Source organism: Tetrao urogallus, assembly GCF_951394365.1.
Source record: "Tetrao urogallus genome assembly, chromosome: 3".
NCBI lineage: Eukaryota > Metazoa > Chordata > Aves > Galliformes > Phasianidae > Tetrao > Tetrao urogallus.
The window spans coordinates 59,980,396-59,999,963 of record NC_136815.1 but is presented as its reverse complement, the minus strand read 5'-3'; the positions used below and the strand labels follow the sequence as shown (position 1 = coordinate 59,999,963).

The window sequence follows — 19,568 nt, the reverse complement described above, 5'->3', positions numbered from 1 at the left end:
TTGAGTCTCTTGTTCTTAGAGTTGAATTTGTGTTCAATGAATTCGCTGTTAATTTAACTAATGTTTAATGTCAAAGGTTTCTTTCTTACTTCTTCTGAAACATTTTCCCAAACAGAAAATAAGTGTGTATGTAGTCTTTAAATTCTTTGGAAAAACAGAAATTCTGTAAGTTGAGAAGGCTAAACTTGTGAATAGATGAATGAATTAAAGAATGAAGTTAAGTGTGATAACTCAAATAAGGAGGAACTGTTTAGCTCGAAGTGTATGCTTCCATGAAACAGATGATACAGTATTCTATCAATTCAAAAATTACACAGCAGAAACACAGTAAATGAATTTTAGTCAACACATTTCAATGATTTCAATGGACAGTAGATTTTTATGTGATCACCTTGCTAATAATCTTTAGCAAGATCAGTCATCTTTTGATAATTGTAAAACTTTGCATTTATGTAAGACAAATTTACATTTTCCACATTCAATTTACTGCTGCAGGGTGTTCAATTTAAACAAACAAAAAATTAAAAATTGGTATTGGAAAGACCAAAATGATGAGAATCTGGGATGAAAATGTTCCTATTAGAATGTTAGAAGTGTCAGTTTATGTTTGTTTTCACAGTTTTAATGCAGAAGGAAATATAAGATCATTTGTTAGCAAAATAGTTCAGAAGATACCTAGTGTGAAATTTGAGTAGGTCAGAAAAGTAAAGAAGTGTGGCAAATTGGTAGTTTGGTTAAATTTACATGGATGGGCCCGTAGACTGGAGTGCAGTAGCATGCTGTGCAGCGCAGGCTGCTGGACATCCACCTCTGACTACACCTGACCAGGACTTAGAGACTAGACAGTAAGTTCCTACTGTGTGCAAATGCCCCATATCCCATTAGAAATGCTTGTGAAAAAAATACTCTTCAAATCACCCTGTTTTTCAAAGAACTGAATATTGCTAGCGTTAGTATTGTGTTACTTTGGTTTAAACTAGGCAATTAGGTTATTATAGTCCATATTTTAGTAATAATTGTGTTACCTTAACATCGTAAAATCCATTTAGGTTTTATTGTTGGAGTCTGACATTGAGAGAAGTATGGTTATGAGTATCCGGAGACATTGTGAGTTCACAGGCAACACTGGCATGATTCTGCTTGTGTTTTATGCAAAGAGGACACAGCCATACATGCTGGCAGATTTTCTTGTAAAGTCCAAGGTGGCTGATGCCTGTAATGCTAGTAACATAAGCTTTGCATATTGGCTTGCTTGTAGCACTGTGGATTTAAGCTGAGACTACTTCTTGCGTGGTTTTTTTTGTTTGTTTTGTTTTGTTTTGTTTTGCATGTATCAAGGCTGCTGCCAATGCCTTGTGGTTTCCATAATATTCTGTGCATCACTGGCTTCGGCAGCTGAGTTTAGAAACTTTTACTTCATCTAACCCAACTGTTCAGCTCCACAGCATAATGGAAAAATGATTGATGCTAAGGCTGCAGAATTTGGTCCATAAGGTTTCGCTTTGAGATTAATGTTCAGACCTTGGAGCTAATGTGTCATGCTGTTTGTTTATTCAAGCAGGCATTTTCGCCTCTTGCTTTACATCCATTTTGTGTTTTCAGTTTTATTTCCAGTTTTGAGAAAAGCAAATATATTTTTGGAATGATAAAGGTGACTTGCAAGAGTCTAGGGAGTATGAGCAGTACATCATGCCTGAGTGTCTGACGTCCCCAGTCAATATAAAGATAGATTTTGAAGACAGACATGAAAAGATGTGAACTACGCTCCTATCTGTAGGCAGGAAAAGGTCTGCACTGAAAGTTTTTCTCTGGTGACTTAAGATTTCATATCCCCCACCCCCAAAACTGTGAAGATCAAAGGAAACCTTAGCAGATTTTACAAATTTCATCAGTTAAGTGGAAAAAAAAAAAAAAAAGCATCATTATAAGTAGCTTGCAAATGGATGGTGGAGCAATTTTTAATTCTCAAGATTCATTCTCTGCTTTTGAGATTTTCAGTTATCTAGCTGGAAGAAGTAAATTTTCTACAACATTTTCTTAGTCCAGCAAATTGTATTCAGGAATACATGAGGATTTCCTGGAATTTTCTGTCTTTTAGAATATTTTAATATTTTATGCGCACCATTCCGATTTTTTTTTTTTTTTTTTTTTTTTTTTTTGTCAATAATAACAAATGTAAGGCTAATAAAATCAAGTCCAGTGCCCAAACATGGGAATTTTTCCTGGTTAAAAGTCCTACTAATCACTTGAGCATATGGTTCCTAATAATGTAAACAGATAATTTAAAAGGGAGCATCTGTTCTGTGTTTTTAATCTTTATTTTAATTAATTTATTTATTTTTAGGAACCATATGGAGATGTGACAGAGAGGAGACTCCTTCGAGAGAAACTGAAATGTAAGGACTTTAAGTGGTTCTTGGAGAATGTGTACCCAGAGCTTCATGTACCTGAGGACAGACCAGGCTTCTTTGGCATGGTATGTGGTGGCTGCAGAGGGAGTCTCCTTGTGGTTTCGTGAGCACTCCTTTTAGCTCACTCCAATGGTATTTTTATGACAATGACAGCATGGGTTTTTGATAGAACTGAAGATAGAATCGGTAGACTTCAAAATGTGTTATCTAACAGAATCTTTATACATAGAGATACTGTAGAAATCCTGTGACAGGCGGTGAGAACAGGTAATGTTGCCATGAGCTGCTTCTTCCAAGTGACATCTTGCAAGCAAAGAATGACCTTTTAATTTCTTAAAAACTTGAATAATAAAAAAAAAACCACTGAAGTTTTCTGATTATTAGATGTCAACTTGAAAATAGAAACAGTGTGTTTTTTAAATGTGTATTTGCATTTTTTATATGATTAAAACTGATGCCCTGATGACAGGAAGGAGTGCTTATACTATGTGCTCGCAGATAATACTGAATTCTCTGTGTCAAAACCAACACACTAATAACTTTTGAACATCATTGGTTTATTAGCAGTTCTCACTGGCACAGTATGAATCCTCTTTTCCTTTCTTAATAGACAACACTATTTGCAGCTTAAAAATAAATGTGAACTATAGCTTTGTGTATATCATGTTACTGTAATCTCATTTGGAAAGGGTGAAGTTGGAGATGATGAAGTAAATACCTGCTTCCTCTTAAAAAATGGCATATACCTGCTGCTTATCATGTCAGGAGAACAAGGCTGTACCTTTCTGCCTGATAAAGATATATAAAATACCTTTTTGACTTTAAATGCCATGTTGACTTTTAAATACTTTGGTTGTAACTCAGTCATTCTGCAAATCTAGCTAAGCTGCATTCCAACACCAATTCATCGCGCCCAGCCAGTGTCACAACAGTCTTGGTTTACTGTCATTTGTACTTCAGTTACTCACTCTATGCTGTTCTTTTTTTGGAGGAGAAAAAAAATTAAGACTCATCTTTGAGGGCATAAAAAACGCATAGGAAGCATGTCCCCCCACAATCTTCCCTTTGTTACTTGTTGAGCAAGAAACTTCCTAATACAGAAACATTATATTTTCCTCTGAGTAAACACTGATTAGCAGTAGTGCAGCAAAGCCCTGACGAGCCTCTAAAAGAGCAGCCACCCTCCTCTGTTTGTCTTTAAACTTGCTCTTGAATTGGTATCTCTCTGCAATCACTGACATGAGAGGTAGTATCCAGCACTATCCAGCACCTCAAACAGGGACAACTTTAGTTCATGCTGCGTTGTTTTGTGCTGGATTGTTAAGTGATAAGGCCAAAGACACTAAAAGCAATAAGGCATTACAAAACTTACCTTCCAGAAGCATTTCAGTAGCCTTATCCTTCTCTTTGCCTTCACCCTTCAGCAGCCAAAAGAAAATCTTGACTAGTGGTAGTGATAACGTTCCACTGGTCTTGAGAAAAGATTGGTGCAGGTCTTTTTGAGATTAACTGCGTTGTCATCTTCAAGAAAAGGTTTGAGAATGCCTGGAAAAAATAATTCTTATTCAGAGCTGCTGGAGGTATCAATGTTGTAATTTAGGTGTCCTCTATATATTTCTCTAAAAAAAAGTTCTTAAATGCTGCCATCTACTTATTATTTATCTATATACTATAATGGGAATATACCATTTTCTGGCAGGAAGAATTTAAAATGTGATTAAAGTACAGTTAAGCTCAAAGAAAGTGACAGTGCAAAAATGACACTGACTGATTCAGCTGATTTGTGGATATTGAGCCCCATCTGTTAACTTCAGTAAATCACTGATCATGATCATGTTCTTTCCTCCTGTGTTATTTGCATAGTGCTTTTTTAGTTCACAAAAAGACTGTTTAAATGTGTTGGCTTTGTTAATAGCTCTGCCTAGTGTGAGGTTATTAATTGTTCAAAGAGACTGCAAAGGGATATGGGGATTTATTTATCCCCTGGAAATCTTTATACTGAAATTGAAAATCTTTCTAAGATTACCCACAGGTCAGCCACTGGATATTGAAATATATGCAAGAATTGTTGAGTGAAACTCAGTGCCATGCTCTGACGATTAGGCCCTTATGCTATCATTTTTTTCTTGATACCTAAATAAGTATTTACCTTGTCTGTTGAGATTGGTTGTCAGAAGATGTTAGCTGCCTAGAGCTTTATTTAAACATACAGAGTTTTGAGTTTTTTCGCTTGAGCCATGATTGCATTCTTATAAGATGCCTGTGAGTAGTATGAGTACACTTTATTCCAGAAGAATTTAGCAGAAATAATTATTGAATACCACAGTGCAGATTTCAGTCAGTACTCTGAACAGCCATACTTTGAGAAGGGGTACCATCAATGTTACTTCTCTTTGTTTATTTTTTCTTTTACAAGTTAAGTCAGAATTTTCTGTACAAGCGCCAGTGCTGGAACTGTGCAGTTCTAGGTTTCTTGGGATGAGCAGCTGAATTGCAACAACAGTATCACATCATTGATTCATTCAGAGGGTCTTAGTCATCAGTGTTCTGGTACTGTGTACTTCCTTCAGAGTTGCAGTTAAAGAGTTAACAGAGATCTGAGGATATTGTTCACTTTGTTCTTTTGTCCTTTAAAAAAGGTGATTTGAAAATAGCAAGCACTCAGTAAAATTGTTCTCTGTGACTGCTGGGATTGCCTTTGAGGTAAAAGATTATGTTTGGTCAATACAGTGAAGCTGTTGGCTTGTTACAATTTCATGTCTTACTTTGTCCAGATACTAGCCCATACCACTAATGCATCAATATCCATGCATCAATATCCATGTCACAGCAAAGGAACAAAGAGGATTTTTTTTTTTATACTGTGGATGAAAAGAGAGGTTGGCTGCACTCCACTGGCTGTGTTTATCAACTGATACTATGAAGTTTTAATGTGAGAAATCCGTTGTTGGTGCAAGGCTTACAATTATATGAAACATATATACTCTTTAAAAGAAAAATGTAAAGAATTATTTACGGAATGCCAGGTGCATTGCTGTAATTACATACAAGTGTCCAGATATTAGTAAACAACAGATTACATTTCTCCAAGCACTGAAAGGTAAAGGACTGAGCTGAATATTTCAGTAGTTGCTGTTTATGACCTGTCTCAGCTTCCAAACAGAATGGTTACTAAATGGCACTATAGAGTAAACCTGCAATGTTTCACTAGGAAAAAAAAGTGGAAAAAAAAGCGGAAAAAAAAGCATAGCCAGTAATACTGCATGAGCAGAACTTCTTAGAACTGAACTATGTGTTTTAATGGGAAAGTGATCAACATTTCTTTTGCTTCTGTTTCTCTAATGCAGCATTCTGCAAAAGAATTAAGGTAAGTCACAGAGAAAATGTTGTTCTTATTGCATGACTTGTTTACAGTGGATATTAGAACAAAGATAGCTCTAGCAAATAGTGGACAATTCTTATTTTGATAGAACTATTGTATGTAAAAGGAACTTAGACTGTGTATTCTCTTTAATGGGAGAAAAATATTATTTTCCCAAACTGACTTGGAACAGACTGATGACTGATTTTTCTTAGCATAAATGGTGGTATGATCAGATTTGAAAATCTAATTGTTTTCAGACCTTTGTGTCAGATCAGATCACTTACCTCCTTACTATTTACTATCCCCCTACATCTTAAGCATCTATTAGGCTTCCTGATAAAGTGTATGAAAGAACATCTACCCATGTCTGATAAAACAACCTAAAAGAACCAAGCTGAATTATTGACAATGTATGTGTAGGAACGTGGCTGCACAGCACACAAGATTTTATTCCTGAAAAAAAGAAAATGAGAAAGCATGTGGAGTAGCATTGTAGGAATACAGACTGAGTTTTAAACATCTGAAGCAGAGCTTAAGTTAGTAGACTTTTATACCACTTCTATTTTGTTTGCTGTAGTTGGGCATTGTGTAAGGATAGGAGAGTGTTCTTGTGCCTTGTTGGAATAGTTCTGATGGTGCATGGCATTTTAAAATAGTTTATTTAAAATTATAAGTCACAAAAGGCACTTGCTAGAGCAAATGCCAGGGAATGACAGTGAAGGGCACACACTTGGAGTGATAGTGAAGGCTTTGAGTTGTCTGGAAGGGCACCAAGGATAAGTCCTCTGCTACGATCATCTTCCTCACGGTGTCAGTAGACTGTCAAGCAAAGTCATACACTGCTAAAAATACTAATGAGAAGCCCTCTGATCCTGAGGACAACCACTGACAACAACAGAAGCTGATTTGTAATTTTAGAGATAACGATTCTAATTTTTAAATGAGTATGACTTTGACTGATTTTTTTATCATAGAATATAAAAACATCAGAAAATTATTGCTTTGTCTTGTGATGTGTGTTAAAAATCATTTGTTTTCTTCCCTGTTTTTGTTTTGTTTGTTTTAAAGTACTTCTTCCTCAGTGTTATAAAGGTAAATAAACCATCTTCTTTTGGTAGCTTAGGAGTGCAGTAGTATATTCCTTTTAAGCAAGCAGTGTCAGTAGAAAGAATGGCCAGAGGATTTATTTCACTTCTGGTACATGTGCATGCTAAAAATAAGAATGAATTTTGAAATGTGCCAAATTTGAATGTTGCTGTATCCTTTAATGAGAAAGTTACACCAAATATATAGCAGTAATGTGTTTGGAGAGAAATTAAAACACAAAGCCTTCAGTCCTAAATGTATGAATTTGGCAAATGTACTCCTGTTAATAGCTTTGCCAAGACAGGTGGAAGACCAGGGGGAAGGACGTGCAAGGGGGATAAAGACTGTTCAGAGCAGAGATGTCTAGCCTGCTGCAGCCTCCTGCTTCTTTCTCTGTCTGTAACATGTTCACTTCATGGCACACCTCCCTTCAGAGGGTGGGAGAGGGAGGAAGAGTCTCCAGCCCATCACCCTAGAGCCCCCTGTCCCATGCTGTCCCCATTTCCCTCCTCTCCCACTTATATGCGTGTGTCATCTCAGAGGTGCTATTCAGGTTGTGGTAGTGGTACTTGGAACTGCTCTATCAAGCATGACAGCCACAGCCCTGTGAGAAGCCCCAGGCTGTGGTAGCACTATGGTTCCCCTCAACCCTAGTGTGTTCCCATCCAAAGCATGAGGTGTGCTGAGAAGTGTCTGCCCGACAGTAGAAGTGGGTGCAAAGCAGCAGAAGGCAGACATCAAGAAGTAATAAAAGGTGATGTTAGGGAAAATAAAACACGTGTGGAGCGCAAGTATTTAATTTTCTTATTTCTATGGTTTGTTCTTTGGTGAGTTTGAACCTTGAGGGGTTTGGTTGGTTTTAACCTTTCGCTTTTCAATTCTGTTTGTTTTTTCTCTGCATTGAGAACTGAGGATATAATTATGGCTAGTGGTGAAGAGAAGCAAAATTGTACCCTACAGAAGTAACTCTTCTGAGATTTGCTCTGCTTGTTCTTTTTTTGTCTCTGATATAATTACACCCAGTAATGGGGGCATTCAGGTTGAACATGTGTTTACAGAACTTGTTTTGCTCCATGTGTTTTTAAATTTGGTTAAGTGGGTAATACTAGGATTCAGTAATTGTTATGGCATTGTTCCACTTAATTTCAGTTACCTTTGACTCCTGAATACTTAAATGCAAGTCCTTGTTAATTAGCCTGATTTTCTGAAATCAGCTAGCTTAGTATTTTAACATATAATCTAAAAATTATGCATCTATTGTGTCAAAGATCAGCTCTAGTAGTAAAGAACATTTAATATAATATCTAGTGTCTCTTTCAAAAGACAAATCTTAACCTGTTTTTATGATTTCTGATCTTAAAATCTGACTGCCTGTTCAACCTCAAGAGGGTACTGGAGTTCTTTTGAGAACAAATTCTTTTTACATCTCTCATTTGAAAAACTGAAAAAAACTGTGTAACCTTCTTTTCATTAGAAGATTGAAGAGGTAGACCCTGCAGGAATGGAAATGAAAGACATGTCAGATTTCTGTTCTGCGTGAGTTGCAGGCTTGCTCAACATGATAGGAGGTGGCCCCTGCCTACTTCACTTGCAAAATACCATGGAACATTGTGTCCTTCCTGGGGAAGCCTTCATGTCTGACTGGTTCAATGACCAAGTCAGGACAGTCCCCTCAGTTTTATTTCACTTTAGTCTGAGGGAGGTGATCCATTTGATCCATTCCAATTCCCAGGAAACAGCTCTGGGCTATAAACCTCACAGCCTAGCAGCTGTAAAGTGACTGCAATGTATTTTCCTTTCTTTAACATATTCTTTTGTTTTGATTAGCTGAAGAACAGAGGAATGGCCAACTTCTGCTTTGATTATAACCCTCCAAATGAACACGAAATAACTGGACACAGGGTCATACTATACCCATGTCATGGCATGGGACAAAATCAGGTAAGGTTTATTGTTTTTATGTTCATTTTGACTAGTGGTGTGATTTTGACATGAAAAGTATGGTAAAAAACATTGCAGTAGGGCTGAGAGAATATACTGTCATAGAGAGATTATCTTAGATCTAATTTTGATTCTCCCTCTGGCTGCTATTAATTTTGATGTATCCTGAGGTCAGAATTTCATAGTTCTCAAGATGTATCTTCTCAGACCAGGAAATTCATGAATCTCTTAATCATGCCACTACACAGAACTCATTAGCAGGGGTTAATAGGACAGTAGTGAAGCTATATGGCTTATAGGCCAATGTTCACTCGTCTGCAAATGGTCTTGGGCATGCCAGCTCTCTGTAGAGTCCACACTGCCAAAGCCCTCAGTGACATTGGAAACCTCACCTAATTTTTCCTGCATGTGTCATTGTCCTGTTTGTTCTTATCTAACTGCAAAAGAGGTTCAGAACACCACTGTCTCCAATACTCTAATCTGCAGAAGCATCCTCCTGGGCTAACGCTATAAAATCTTGTGAGCACAGATCCTTCCTAATGCTTTAGTTTTTGTTTTCTTGTTTTTGGTAAGCTGAAAATACTTCCTAGTATTTTTTTTTTTTTTTTTTTTACATACAGACGGAAACTGTATGACAGAGATTCCCATAAAGCTTTCCACATTAAGACAGGGTAAAAGTGTCATGGAACACCAAATGCCAATCTACAGTGGCTGTTACTCATGGCTTTGAGTAGTCATCTTCTAAAACTGGGGTTTAGTGTTTGACATGTGGCATATGATGTGCTTGTTGGTTTTTTTGCTTCAAACCCAAATTAGACTATCTAGCATGCTTCTAAAGGCAGGGGTGGTGATACATGTGCATAGGTCACTCCAAAGGTAATGCCTCCTATTTATTTCTGTGGAAACTACAATAGATAAAAAGAGCAGAGTAACACATCTGTCACAGGGCAACAAAATGTAATGAGATGTTAATGGGAAAGTTCAACCTTTACTACCATACCACCAACTTCTGCCTCTGACATCATGAGCCAGCACAGAAAAAGGAGGAGGCCTTACTTTCAGAGCAGCCCTTGTACTTTCTTTTAGCAAGTGCCTACGTAACTATGTGATAGTTTGAACAGTTTAATTGTGCTTTTAGGAAATTAATCCAAACATTTGACTCAGAATGGAAAAATAAGTTTGGAAAAGGACCAGGGTTATGCCACACAAACATATTATCAGCTTTCTTTCTGAACTCTGCTTTAAAAAAATGAAAAAAACTTGAGTGCTGAAAAATAAATCGATCTTAAGGAGGAAGTTAGTAGTATGAATTGTGTTTTAGATTTGGAAATAAAAATAAACAGTCTGAGAGCAGGGTTTCAGATCCTAGCTGAAGACTGTTTATTTTTGACAGCACATTTATTGCTTTACTATTTAATATTGTTTATTAGTTTCTGTAGTTTGTTTTAACTTTCGTAAGGTTTCTGTCCTGGACTTAAAGCTGAAGGGAAGAGCCTGAAGAGAATTGTGTATTATAAAAGCTAGAAGTATATCAGTAGTGACGGATGTGGACCAAGTAATCAAAGATGCATCACACCAACCCATCTTACTAGCTCAGTTCAGCTCTCTGCCCAAGTTGAGCATGTGTCTCTACATCTACATAGAAAATGAAACCTAGTTAAGCCACTCCCTTATCAGGAGGTGTTTATTGCTTTTCTAGACTGAGAACTGTCTACATTTGTGGGATTACCTCCTCACATGCAAAGTCATTTATAGTTTTTTTTTTTAAATTATTTTCTTGCATTAAGCATAACAGAAAAGAGAGAAGTTGAGTTTTTTTATATTTCTTTGAACAAAAGATTGATTTTAGTTTTACCCCTTCCATTCTCCCTCCCCACCCTCCAAAAAAATAAGTAAAGACATAGAGTAGAAGGTAAAAGCAAAAAAGTAGTACAATTTGTAAGAAAAGCTGCTTTACGTGGTGACATTTTTAGAGTTGCTTATGAAGCACTTAAAGATGAACTGTAAATTCTCTGTGAAGATATCACATAACTGGATTTTTTGATGCTCTCACATCTCTGCTGATGCACTAGTGCAGTGCATCAAAATTCCTGTGATGCAGGCAGCAGACTGAGAGCAGTGATGCTCTTAAGTTGTGCAATTACTGCTCCCTCTGCTGGCATTCAAGGAGCAGGAGGAAAGAGTACCTGACAGCAGTGTAAGCCTATAAAAGAAAATAAGAGATGATACAAGAATTGGAAAGTCTGCAGAAGGAAGGATAAAACAACAGTATTAGTGAAACTGGGAAAAAGTTGTGGATGGGCTGACCGGAGCCTGGGAAAGACCAAGGTGAGAGAGGGCAAAAGAAATCTGGGACAGAGGTACAACAGCAAGTGTCAGGCAGGGAAGAAGTAGCAGTTAGGAGCTCTGAAGAGTGAGGGTGAAAGAAGCAGGATCTCTGGAGACTCATTTGAATGGAAATCTATAGGAAGACTTAATCAGCAGGCAAATAAGGGTCATGAGTAGGGGTGAAAGCAGCAGTTCTGTAGCAAAAAGTGGGCAGCAGGAAGAACTGTGGGTGTGGGAATAGAAGGAAGCTAAAGTAAAACAAGAATTATATGCACAGTTGAGATGGGAAATGGAAGTCGGGATTCTTGAATTTGCACTTCCTTTTTCTGGCTCACAGAATACTTCTCTTCATTTCCTGATTTCCCACACCTACAGATGGTCATTCTTAAAAGACAACAGGCTGCTCTTGGTCATGTGAATTCCTTAGCCATGCTCAGATCTTCCACATGTACATCCACCTCTTTAACCTGATGGAACTGATGAAAACAAGAAGGTCATCTTCCAGTCATATCAAACTGAGGAGAGCAGGGCACTTCACTGCAGAGTTTTGCAGATACTTACTGACAATGGGCATTTCTGTCTCATCCTTGGAAGTGAATCTGCCAACCCAATCCCAAACTCTTCTGCTTGTTCTCCTCCAGTCTGCTCTTGTCACTCCAATCTTTACCTTGCACAGCTTTAACTCATAAAAAAGCTTCACTTCGGTCTCCTTCTGCATGCCCTGTGTCTTGGCTCTGACTTCTCCACTCAGTGCTTTAGTGCTTTCTGTTCCACACTGGCTAGCTCCCAGTCTTTCTCTGACTTCCTTGCTCTGTCTGTCCCCTCAGTTTCTCCGAGCAGCTAGTCCTCATACTAGGTCATGTTTTGCTCCTTATCACGTGCCTTTCCTTTTCTCATCTATCTCCCATTTTTTTTTTCCTCTAGTATTCTCCTTATTCCTTCCTCCAATTGCAGTGTTTGTTCCACAGTTAACCACTTTCTTCCTTGGGCAGTACTCACTGATGCTCATTCATACTTTATCTCATGGTGTATAGGGATGAAGTTTATTCTCCAGAGTACAGCTCAGGAAAGTTATTCTCCAGAAACATCTTGGTACAATTTAACACTAGTGAATATTAACTTGGTCTACCACATGTATCTTACACACCAGTGCAGCCATCCGAAGGCAAGATATGCTGGTGGCAGGTGGCTGTTTATGTAGGGGTCAACTAGAAAAGCTCTCTTCACTGGAAGCAGTTCTCCAGTTGCGGTGACTTCTGAGTATCTATGTGCACTGTAGCAAGAGAAGAGAGCTCTCTGCTCTTGATTATTTATGAAGTCTGGTTTCTGCTCCAATGTTATCTCTCAGAAAGTAAAATAACTCAGAAAATTATCTGAAATCCATGGTAATTTGTCAATCTTTTTTTCCTGAATCCAGTTGCACAATGACATGTCCTTAGGGATAGGGTTCCTGCTAGTCCTTTTGAATTGTTTTTGAGTAAGTAGTAAGAAAGCTAACTGTGAGTGGTTAAAAATGAGTGTGTTCATTATAGCAAGAAGTTGAAGATATGAGGCAAAAAATGCAGAATACACTTCTGAAGTGCTTGAACCTCAGGCTACTGATGTTTAGTCCAAGTGTCTGTCTGGTTAGGTGAGAGTGGAGAGCTTTGAAATTCAAGACCGGTAAAGCTCATTGCCATGGCTGGGAAGCAGGACAGAAGGACAAGTGTATGCTGTAGAAAGCCTGCCTGATATGGGAAGAAGATTGGTGACCATTAAGCAGCCTACTGTGTCTGACAGTATTCCCCTGCTATTCCCATTTAAGGCAAATGGACAGAGGCAAATAAAAAGCTTAGTAAAGTCCCTGGCTTTCTATGATGTTACACTTGGTAACATCACTGCTGGTTCGTTTGCTCAGAAAGTGCCTGTCACGTACAAGCTTTTGCCACTGCACAGATGAGCAGTAGGTAGCCAGGCATAAAGAGGGCTGAGACTGTGTTCCAGAGTCTGATGAGGCAGCCACCATCCTTGCACCACCATGCCCTTGCGTAGCCACGGCATGTCCCCTAAATATCCCAGAAATGGCAGGCATTTGGTAAAAGACCTCATCAAGTGAGACCTAGTGACAAAAGGTAACAGTTTTAAAGTAAAAACTGAAGGTTTAGATTAGATATAAGGAAGAAATTCCTCACCATGAGGGTGGTGAGGCACTGGGACTGTATAATCATTGGGCAGGGAGATGTGAGTGCTTGGCTGTTACTAACATAGCCTCAGTTCTTAATGTTACCCAGAAATTATCCATTTTATTAGCTCTTCTCCACCAAAATCTGATAGAAGTCCTTGAGAGGCCATTGAGGAAAGTTCTCAGTAGTAAGAAGTGCTCTGATCTAGTAGCTGCTCCATGCACTTTTAATGTATCTGGTACCATGAGCAGCTTGCAGGCTTTGGCTGATACTCAAAGCGAAATGTTTACTAAGTGTTGCTATACTTTATAAATCCACTACAGAGGAGGGCTCTAAATGGAACCTTGTAAAAGCAACAGCAGAAAGCATGCTGATCTGCAGCATCCATCCAGACACAACAAACAGCTGTGAAGCTTTTCCTTTATTCACAAGTCATAGTTTTAGAACGAGTACCTCACAGATTATTGTGGTGCCTGGAGAAGCAAGATCTTCATCCTCAAATACAAAATTTGTGAATGCTGAAAGGATAGGGAGCACCAGCTTATTGGGGCAGAAAGTAAAATATTGGGCCAACGTTGCCACATTTTACTTTTGTTGATGATGAGACATTTCTAGCATAAAGCAAACATTGTAAGGTAGCTTACATCATAAGAGTAGTCCTAGCAATACGTTTCTAGGGGAAATCAAAGTCTCTTGAATGCTATGTCAGGAGGTAGATTTCAAGCTTAAGTTGCTTTTTCAAATCAGTTTCATTTGCTACTTCCTATGATTGAATGATGGTGAAAGTGTTAATTCAGGGGGATCATTTACATCACTGCCCTTGAAAAACAGCCGTGAAGCTCTGCAAGCAGTGGGCAGCATTTGCTTATGTACAGCTGCAACTGCTACTTTGGCAGAGAAATTCCTCAAGAGGTTTCATTCATGAAAAGTCTACCACCAGTTTAGCTTAGATCAGATCTCTGGTACCTGGAACTGTGTGCTTGCAGACTTGCTAATCACTCAGTGGTACTTACATTAAAAGTCCATTTTAAGTTTCTCTTTCAAGGCTAATTAGCTAGTGGTTGTTAAGAGTGGTCTCCTGGTAAGCACAAGTATATACTAAGTTTCTGAATTGGTATAGCTCCCTTCACACTGTTTTATAATCACTTTGTTCAGGAGTGAAACAGAACAAAAGAGGATTCCTTCTCTCCCTCCTCCTTTTATTGTTTTCCACTAATGCAGCTACACTATTGGTAACAAGCCATTTTCTGAGGTGCATAAAACCCTTGTCTACCCCACTGAGCATAATCTAAATCTGTTCTAAACACACATCCGTGCACTATAGTTGTCTAAATTATTTATAAGCATGCTAAATACAAACAGCTCTCATATTCTTCCATTTTCTTTAATGAAGTCCAAGATTTGGCAAGTGTCCATGATAAAAATAAAATAAAAAATTAAGGAAGGCTTCAACCATAATTGCTGCGGAAAACAATGGTTTAGGGCATGCTCAGAACATCTCTATAGAATATTGCACAACAAGCAAAGCCCGTAAATTGTCTTTAATAGAGTTCTGCTCATGTTTAAAAGCAGCTGTAGCTGATTTGTTCCGAATAATGTCTTAAAATGTCATGTAATAAAATGCTCATCACCGTGCATCCTGAGCTGTTTTGTAGCTGAATGTGAACCTTGACCAAATTGCATTTGAACTATTCATTGAGAAGCTTTTTAATTAAAAGGAACATTGCTTTGTGACAGCTGAATTAAAAAGTTATACTGTCAGGCTACAAACTGGTTTCTGTCCTCTTTTTAAAAGTGGTCTGAATTGTGAAAGTAGAATATTGCAGCCAAATGCGATAAGTTCTTTAATGTTGGAACATCTGTTTTCCAGTGCATTTATTCAGCATTTTGATACACTCAACATAAGTTCTACCAGAGTAAATCAGTGCTGTGGTGAGATTGATTTTCTGTAAAATAGTAAGCAAATAGCAGCAGTTAAGGCTCCTTGAATATATTTGGAAGATTCTCTCTCCACAATACTAACTTTAATATGTGAACTTCAGTATCTTAGGATATCTTTCCTATAAATACTTTCTTGTGTACATATGAAATTACTGTTGACTTCTGTTTCTTCTCTCGCATTTATAGTTTTTTGAGTACACATCCCATAATGAAATACGCTACAACACTCGACAGCCTGAAGCCTGTGCAGCAGTTATTGCAGGGACTGACTATTTGACAATGAATTTGTGTCAAGAAAATATTCACCATGTTCCTGAAAACCAGAAGTTTGCTTTCAGAGAGGTAGGAGTGCCTGTTTGGCATACTTTGGGTTTGTTTTCTTTGGGGGAAGATGTGGGAGGAAAAACTGCTGACTTTTTTTGGGGGAAGGGGATAGGGTGGAAAAAGAAAACAAAACAATTCTATCTTACCGCCTTCACATTCTGGCCACAAATACTCCTATATTTGGACTGGAATTTTGTTTAGATAGGCTCTCTATCTTGGCTTTTAATATGTAAACATAGAACAGGGGAGCAGCAACATGCAGTTGAAGCACATTCCTGCTGAATAGAAAGGCAAGAGGAAGAAAAGCGCCCATCTGTAGTTTCAAGGGAACTTCCATTCCCCTTCTCTATCCAGTCTTAGAGATGGCCAACTTCTGCTCTCCTTTCATTAACTATTATTTCTCAGTATTTTTACCCCCATATATCCTCGATAATTCACATTCACTACCGTTGCTTTAAACTCTTCCTTGTTTTTAAGAAGCTGCTGCTTCTCCTCTGCCAACTGTCTGCCCATGAGCATCAGATGTTCTCTCTCGATTTTTCTGCAACATAATGCAGTTGTGCAATTTAATGCTCCATCAGAAAGTACCTTCTGCTTTACTCCTGCCCCTCCATGGGACACATCTTACTGACTGGAGGGACTCAACAAATTCCTTCTTCAACTTAAATGCCTATTACAAAAAAGAAGAAATGCTGAGAAGTACGGAGTGTATTAAAAAAACATAACATGTCATCTTAGAAAACCTTGTGTTAGTAGGTTTTAATCTCTGAAGGAGTTCCTGAATGCCTCAGAGAAAATAAATTGCATGAAAAATGATGGCCTTGGTCAGCTTCTGGGATGTTATTATTCAGCTAAGGGAAAAGGTCACGTAATATATCAAAAATATATATTTACATAATGTTTCTACATAATGCATCTAAATTCTACAGGCTCCACAGCTGACAAATTCTTGCCTAGATACTTCCACTAGTGATAGGAGACAGAGAAAATTCTAAAGAAAAACATGAAAATTACTGTCTCCTCACTGAATCTAGTCCAGACTGAAGCTCACTGAGTAAGATTAGTTGAGGTTGGCTTTATCGATGGTATTTCATTTTTAACACTGACTTCATGAAATTTTTCAAGTTCATGTATATTAATTCCTAAGATGACAAATTTTAGATGAACTTCAGTTACTTCATAAAAATAACTGAGAGAGAAAACGCAGTTTTGGAATACATTTGGTTCCACAGCATTCCTAGCCATTCACATTTAAAGTAATTAAGTTTCAGATACTAAATCCTCTTTCTTTCTCATGACCGCATTGTTCCACTGTGTGACTTGAATCTACTGCTCTGTACTGATTCCTCTTATTGTGCTGCATTAAATCAGAATCATTGGTCCCCATGTTTCAAGGCAAGTGATAGGCCAGGTATCAGTACTGCGTATCTCCTGCTTTGTGTTGAAAAATGTCAGACACTAGAGGAGCAGTCCTTAAGCAAAGTAGCAGGGATGTAGCATTACCAGAGATTTGAACAGCCCTCCCAGCAGCCTGACACCGCATCGAAAGCAAGTGAGTCAGATACTGATTAGTCCATGCAGAAGTGTGAATTATCACAAATGGAAACCAGAAAGTCATTCAGCAGCTAAGCCTGCGAGCAAACACATGAGCAAGCGCACACCACTGGCCCTCGGAAGCTACGGAGCAAGGTGCCATTAGTGCAACATTCCTGAGGATTGAAGAGCAAGATTTTCAAAGAACTCAAGCTTACACTCAAGCATAGTGGTGTCCATCAGGGGTTTTGAAAATAGTTAGGCGTGTGGATGTCACCTGGGCCAAAGACAGGCTCTTGGAGCACAGCTGTTCTCCACAGTTGGTTACACCACCTTATTGCAGCTCAGTATTTTGGTTGACAGCGCTTCTAGATTTGAGTGAGCTATGTGAACTGGAGATAAAATGGTTTTGGAGACTCCAGTAACAGGAAGGATTGAGGCCTCACATGATGTTCTTTGGGAATACGAGTGCATAGGCCGGTCAGGCCTTGTGCCTTTTAGGCAGCTGTGCTATCCTTAAGCAAATCCAGCTGACTGCACAGAGATTTGAAGGCAAGAGGCACACTTAGAATTTTTTGCTTTTTCCACTACAAATATAACCTGTAAAGAAATGGCAATTTTTTTTTTGTCAAAAATATATCTGAAATAGGCAACTAACTAACAATAACTAAATGTACTTGCTACGTGCAGACTAAGTTAGTGAATTTAAGTAGCACATGTATTTCACTTTGGTTTTCTCTGCCCATATTGTGATATAGTAACAAAAGGGGATAAAAGTGAGCTGAGAAAGCATATCGTTTACAAACTTAAGTGTCAGGACATAAAATAAGTTTAAAAGTTAGGACTTTTGATAAAGTCCTCTTTCTCTCTTTTGTAGGATGGTACTTTGTTTCATATGCAAACTCAGAAGTGCTTACAAGCAGAGTCAAATTCCTACAATGGTAATCCAGCACCAGTATTACGACCGTGTTCCAATTCAGACTACCAAAAATGGTTCTTCAAAGAAAGAAGTTGATCCAGGTGTCATCGGTATATAGCTGAATATGAAAACGTTCTCTTCCTAGTCAGCAGATAGTCAGCCTTTTGAAAATTCTGTAAGTGGTATATTTTTTTATGAGAAGGACAGTAATTAGTTTAAAAGCATTAAATTTTGTGTTTCTGGAGCGTTAAATGGCACTAATTATGGAGAATTACATTAAGTAAGTACTGTGGTTATATCATGTCACAGAACCTGCTCCTCTTCAGTTCCCTTTATTTGGCAGCTACATAACTGTTTCTGAAGTGTCTTAGGTTCTTTTCACAAGTGACAATGTATTTTTTAATCTACTGTGTGAAAGAAAGTAAGGCAGTCAAAATAATTGCACTAATGTTATCTGCCAATAACTTAAAATGTTTATTTTTCTACTAAAACATTTTGCAGTTGTGCCTTTTAACAGATGCTAGTTAATATTTCTCCCCCTCTTTTAAATACCAAGAGGGAGAATATAGGCCAGTTCTGCCCCTAACTGGCTACAACAGACCCCTCACTGAAGACAGTGTGGATTTGCACATTGAGGCAGAAAAGGTTGCATATTTTTGCACAAATAATAATCTAGATGCATACAGATTGCACATTGCTTGACAATACTGTACATTAAATGTTGTGACAATTTTAGTTACTCAAGGCACTTGTTGAGTTTCTAAGCATGCTTAGAATGCTGATTTTGCAAGTAGTTTTTTCTCATCTTTCTTAAAGAAATAAGGCAACAACTCAGGGCAAAGTTGTTTAGCTATATGTGAATCTAAGTGTGCAGCTGTGTCCCAGATTGCACAGCTTACTTCAGCATTGTGTGGATTTTCAACATGCATAGAACTTGCAAGAACAAAGCTAGCAATAATTCTTTAGACATGGGAGATTTGTTTCAAAATTACAGTTAGAGAAAATGAATCTAAGAAACTGTAACTTTCATTAAATTGTAAACGTTTAAATGTTGGTTAAAAATTACTGGGTAAACAAAAAATGTTTTTATAAGTTACCAATATGATATAGAGCTGCTATTAGTTAGAAAAGAATGTTTCAGATATAACTCACATTTTGCCTTTTCTGACAAGTTGCTCATGGCAGCACATATAGTTCTATTGAAAACATGGGGTTTAATCTGCTCCACTACAAGATGTTTACAGCTGTTAAGTGTGGGGTCTGCTTTTACCCAATCAGACAAGTAGTGTGTATAGCGGTCAGTGTATTTGGTCATTGACTATCATCATTAAAGTGTTGATTTAATAGTTTCAGCACATAAGGGAGACTTCCTTATCTCAGCTGGAAATGTTTTACACGTAGAAGTGTGAAGATTTCAACCATTTTTCCCCTCGAAAGTCTTGGTTTCTTCCATTATTTGTTCTTATTTTCTACATAAAATGTACAGAACTTCCTTTGAATCCTCATAAACTCATGTCATTTTGTCATATCTATTTATATGATTCGGGTGTAGGGGGAAC

At 37.9% G+C, this 19,568-nt stretch overlaps 1 protein-coding gene across 1 annotated transcript in view; it reads left to right on the top strand.

Annotated features, from left to right (window-relative positions):
• GALNT12 (polypeptide N-acetylgalactosaminyltransferase 12) overlaps positions 1–18,105 on the top strand; it is a gene marked incomplete at both ends in the record, with an annotated part of 43,724 nt that extends 25,619 nt beyond the window's left edge. The window contains 4 exons of the mRNA XM_079533254.1: positions 2,345–2,476; positions 8,689–8,802; positions 15,420–15,575; positions 17,968–18,105. Of these exons, the coding sequence (XP_079389380.1) occupies positions 2,345–2,476; positions 8,689–8,802; positions 15,420–15,575; positions 17,968–18,105 (540 nt within the window). The remainder of the gene's footprint in view (positions 1–2,344; positions 2,477–8,688; positions 8,803–15,419; positions 15,576–17,967) is intronic.
• Positions 18,106–19,568: the final 1,463 nt, after the last annotated feature.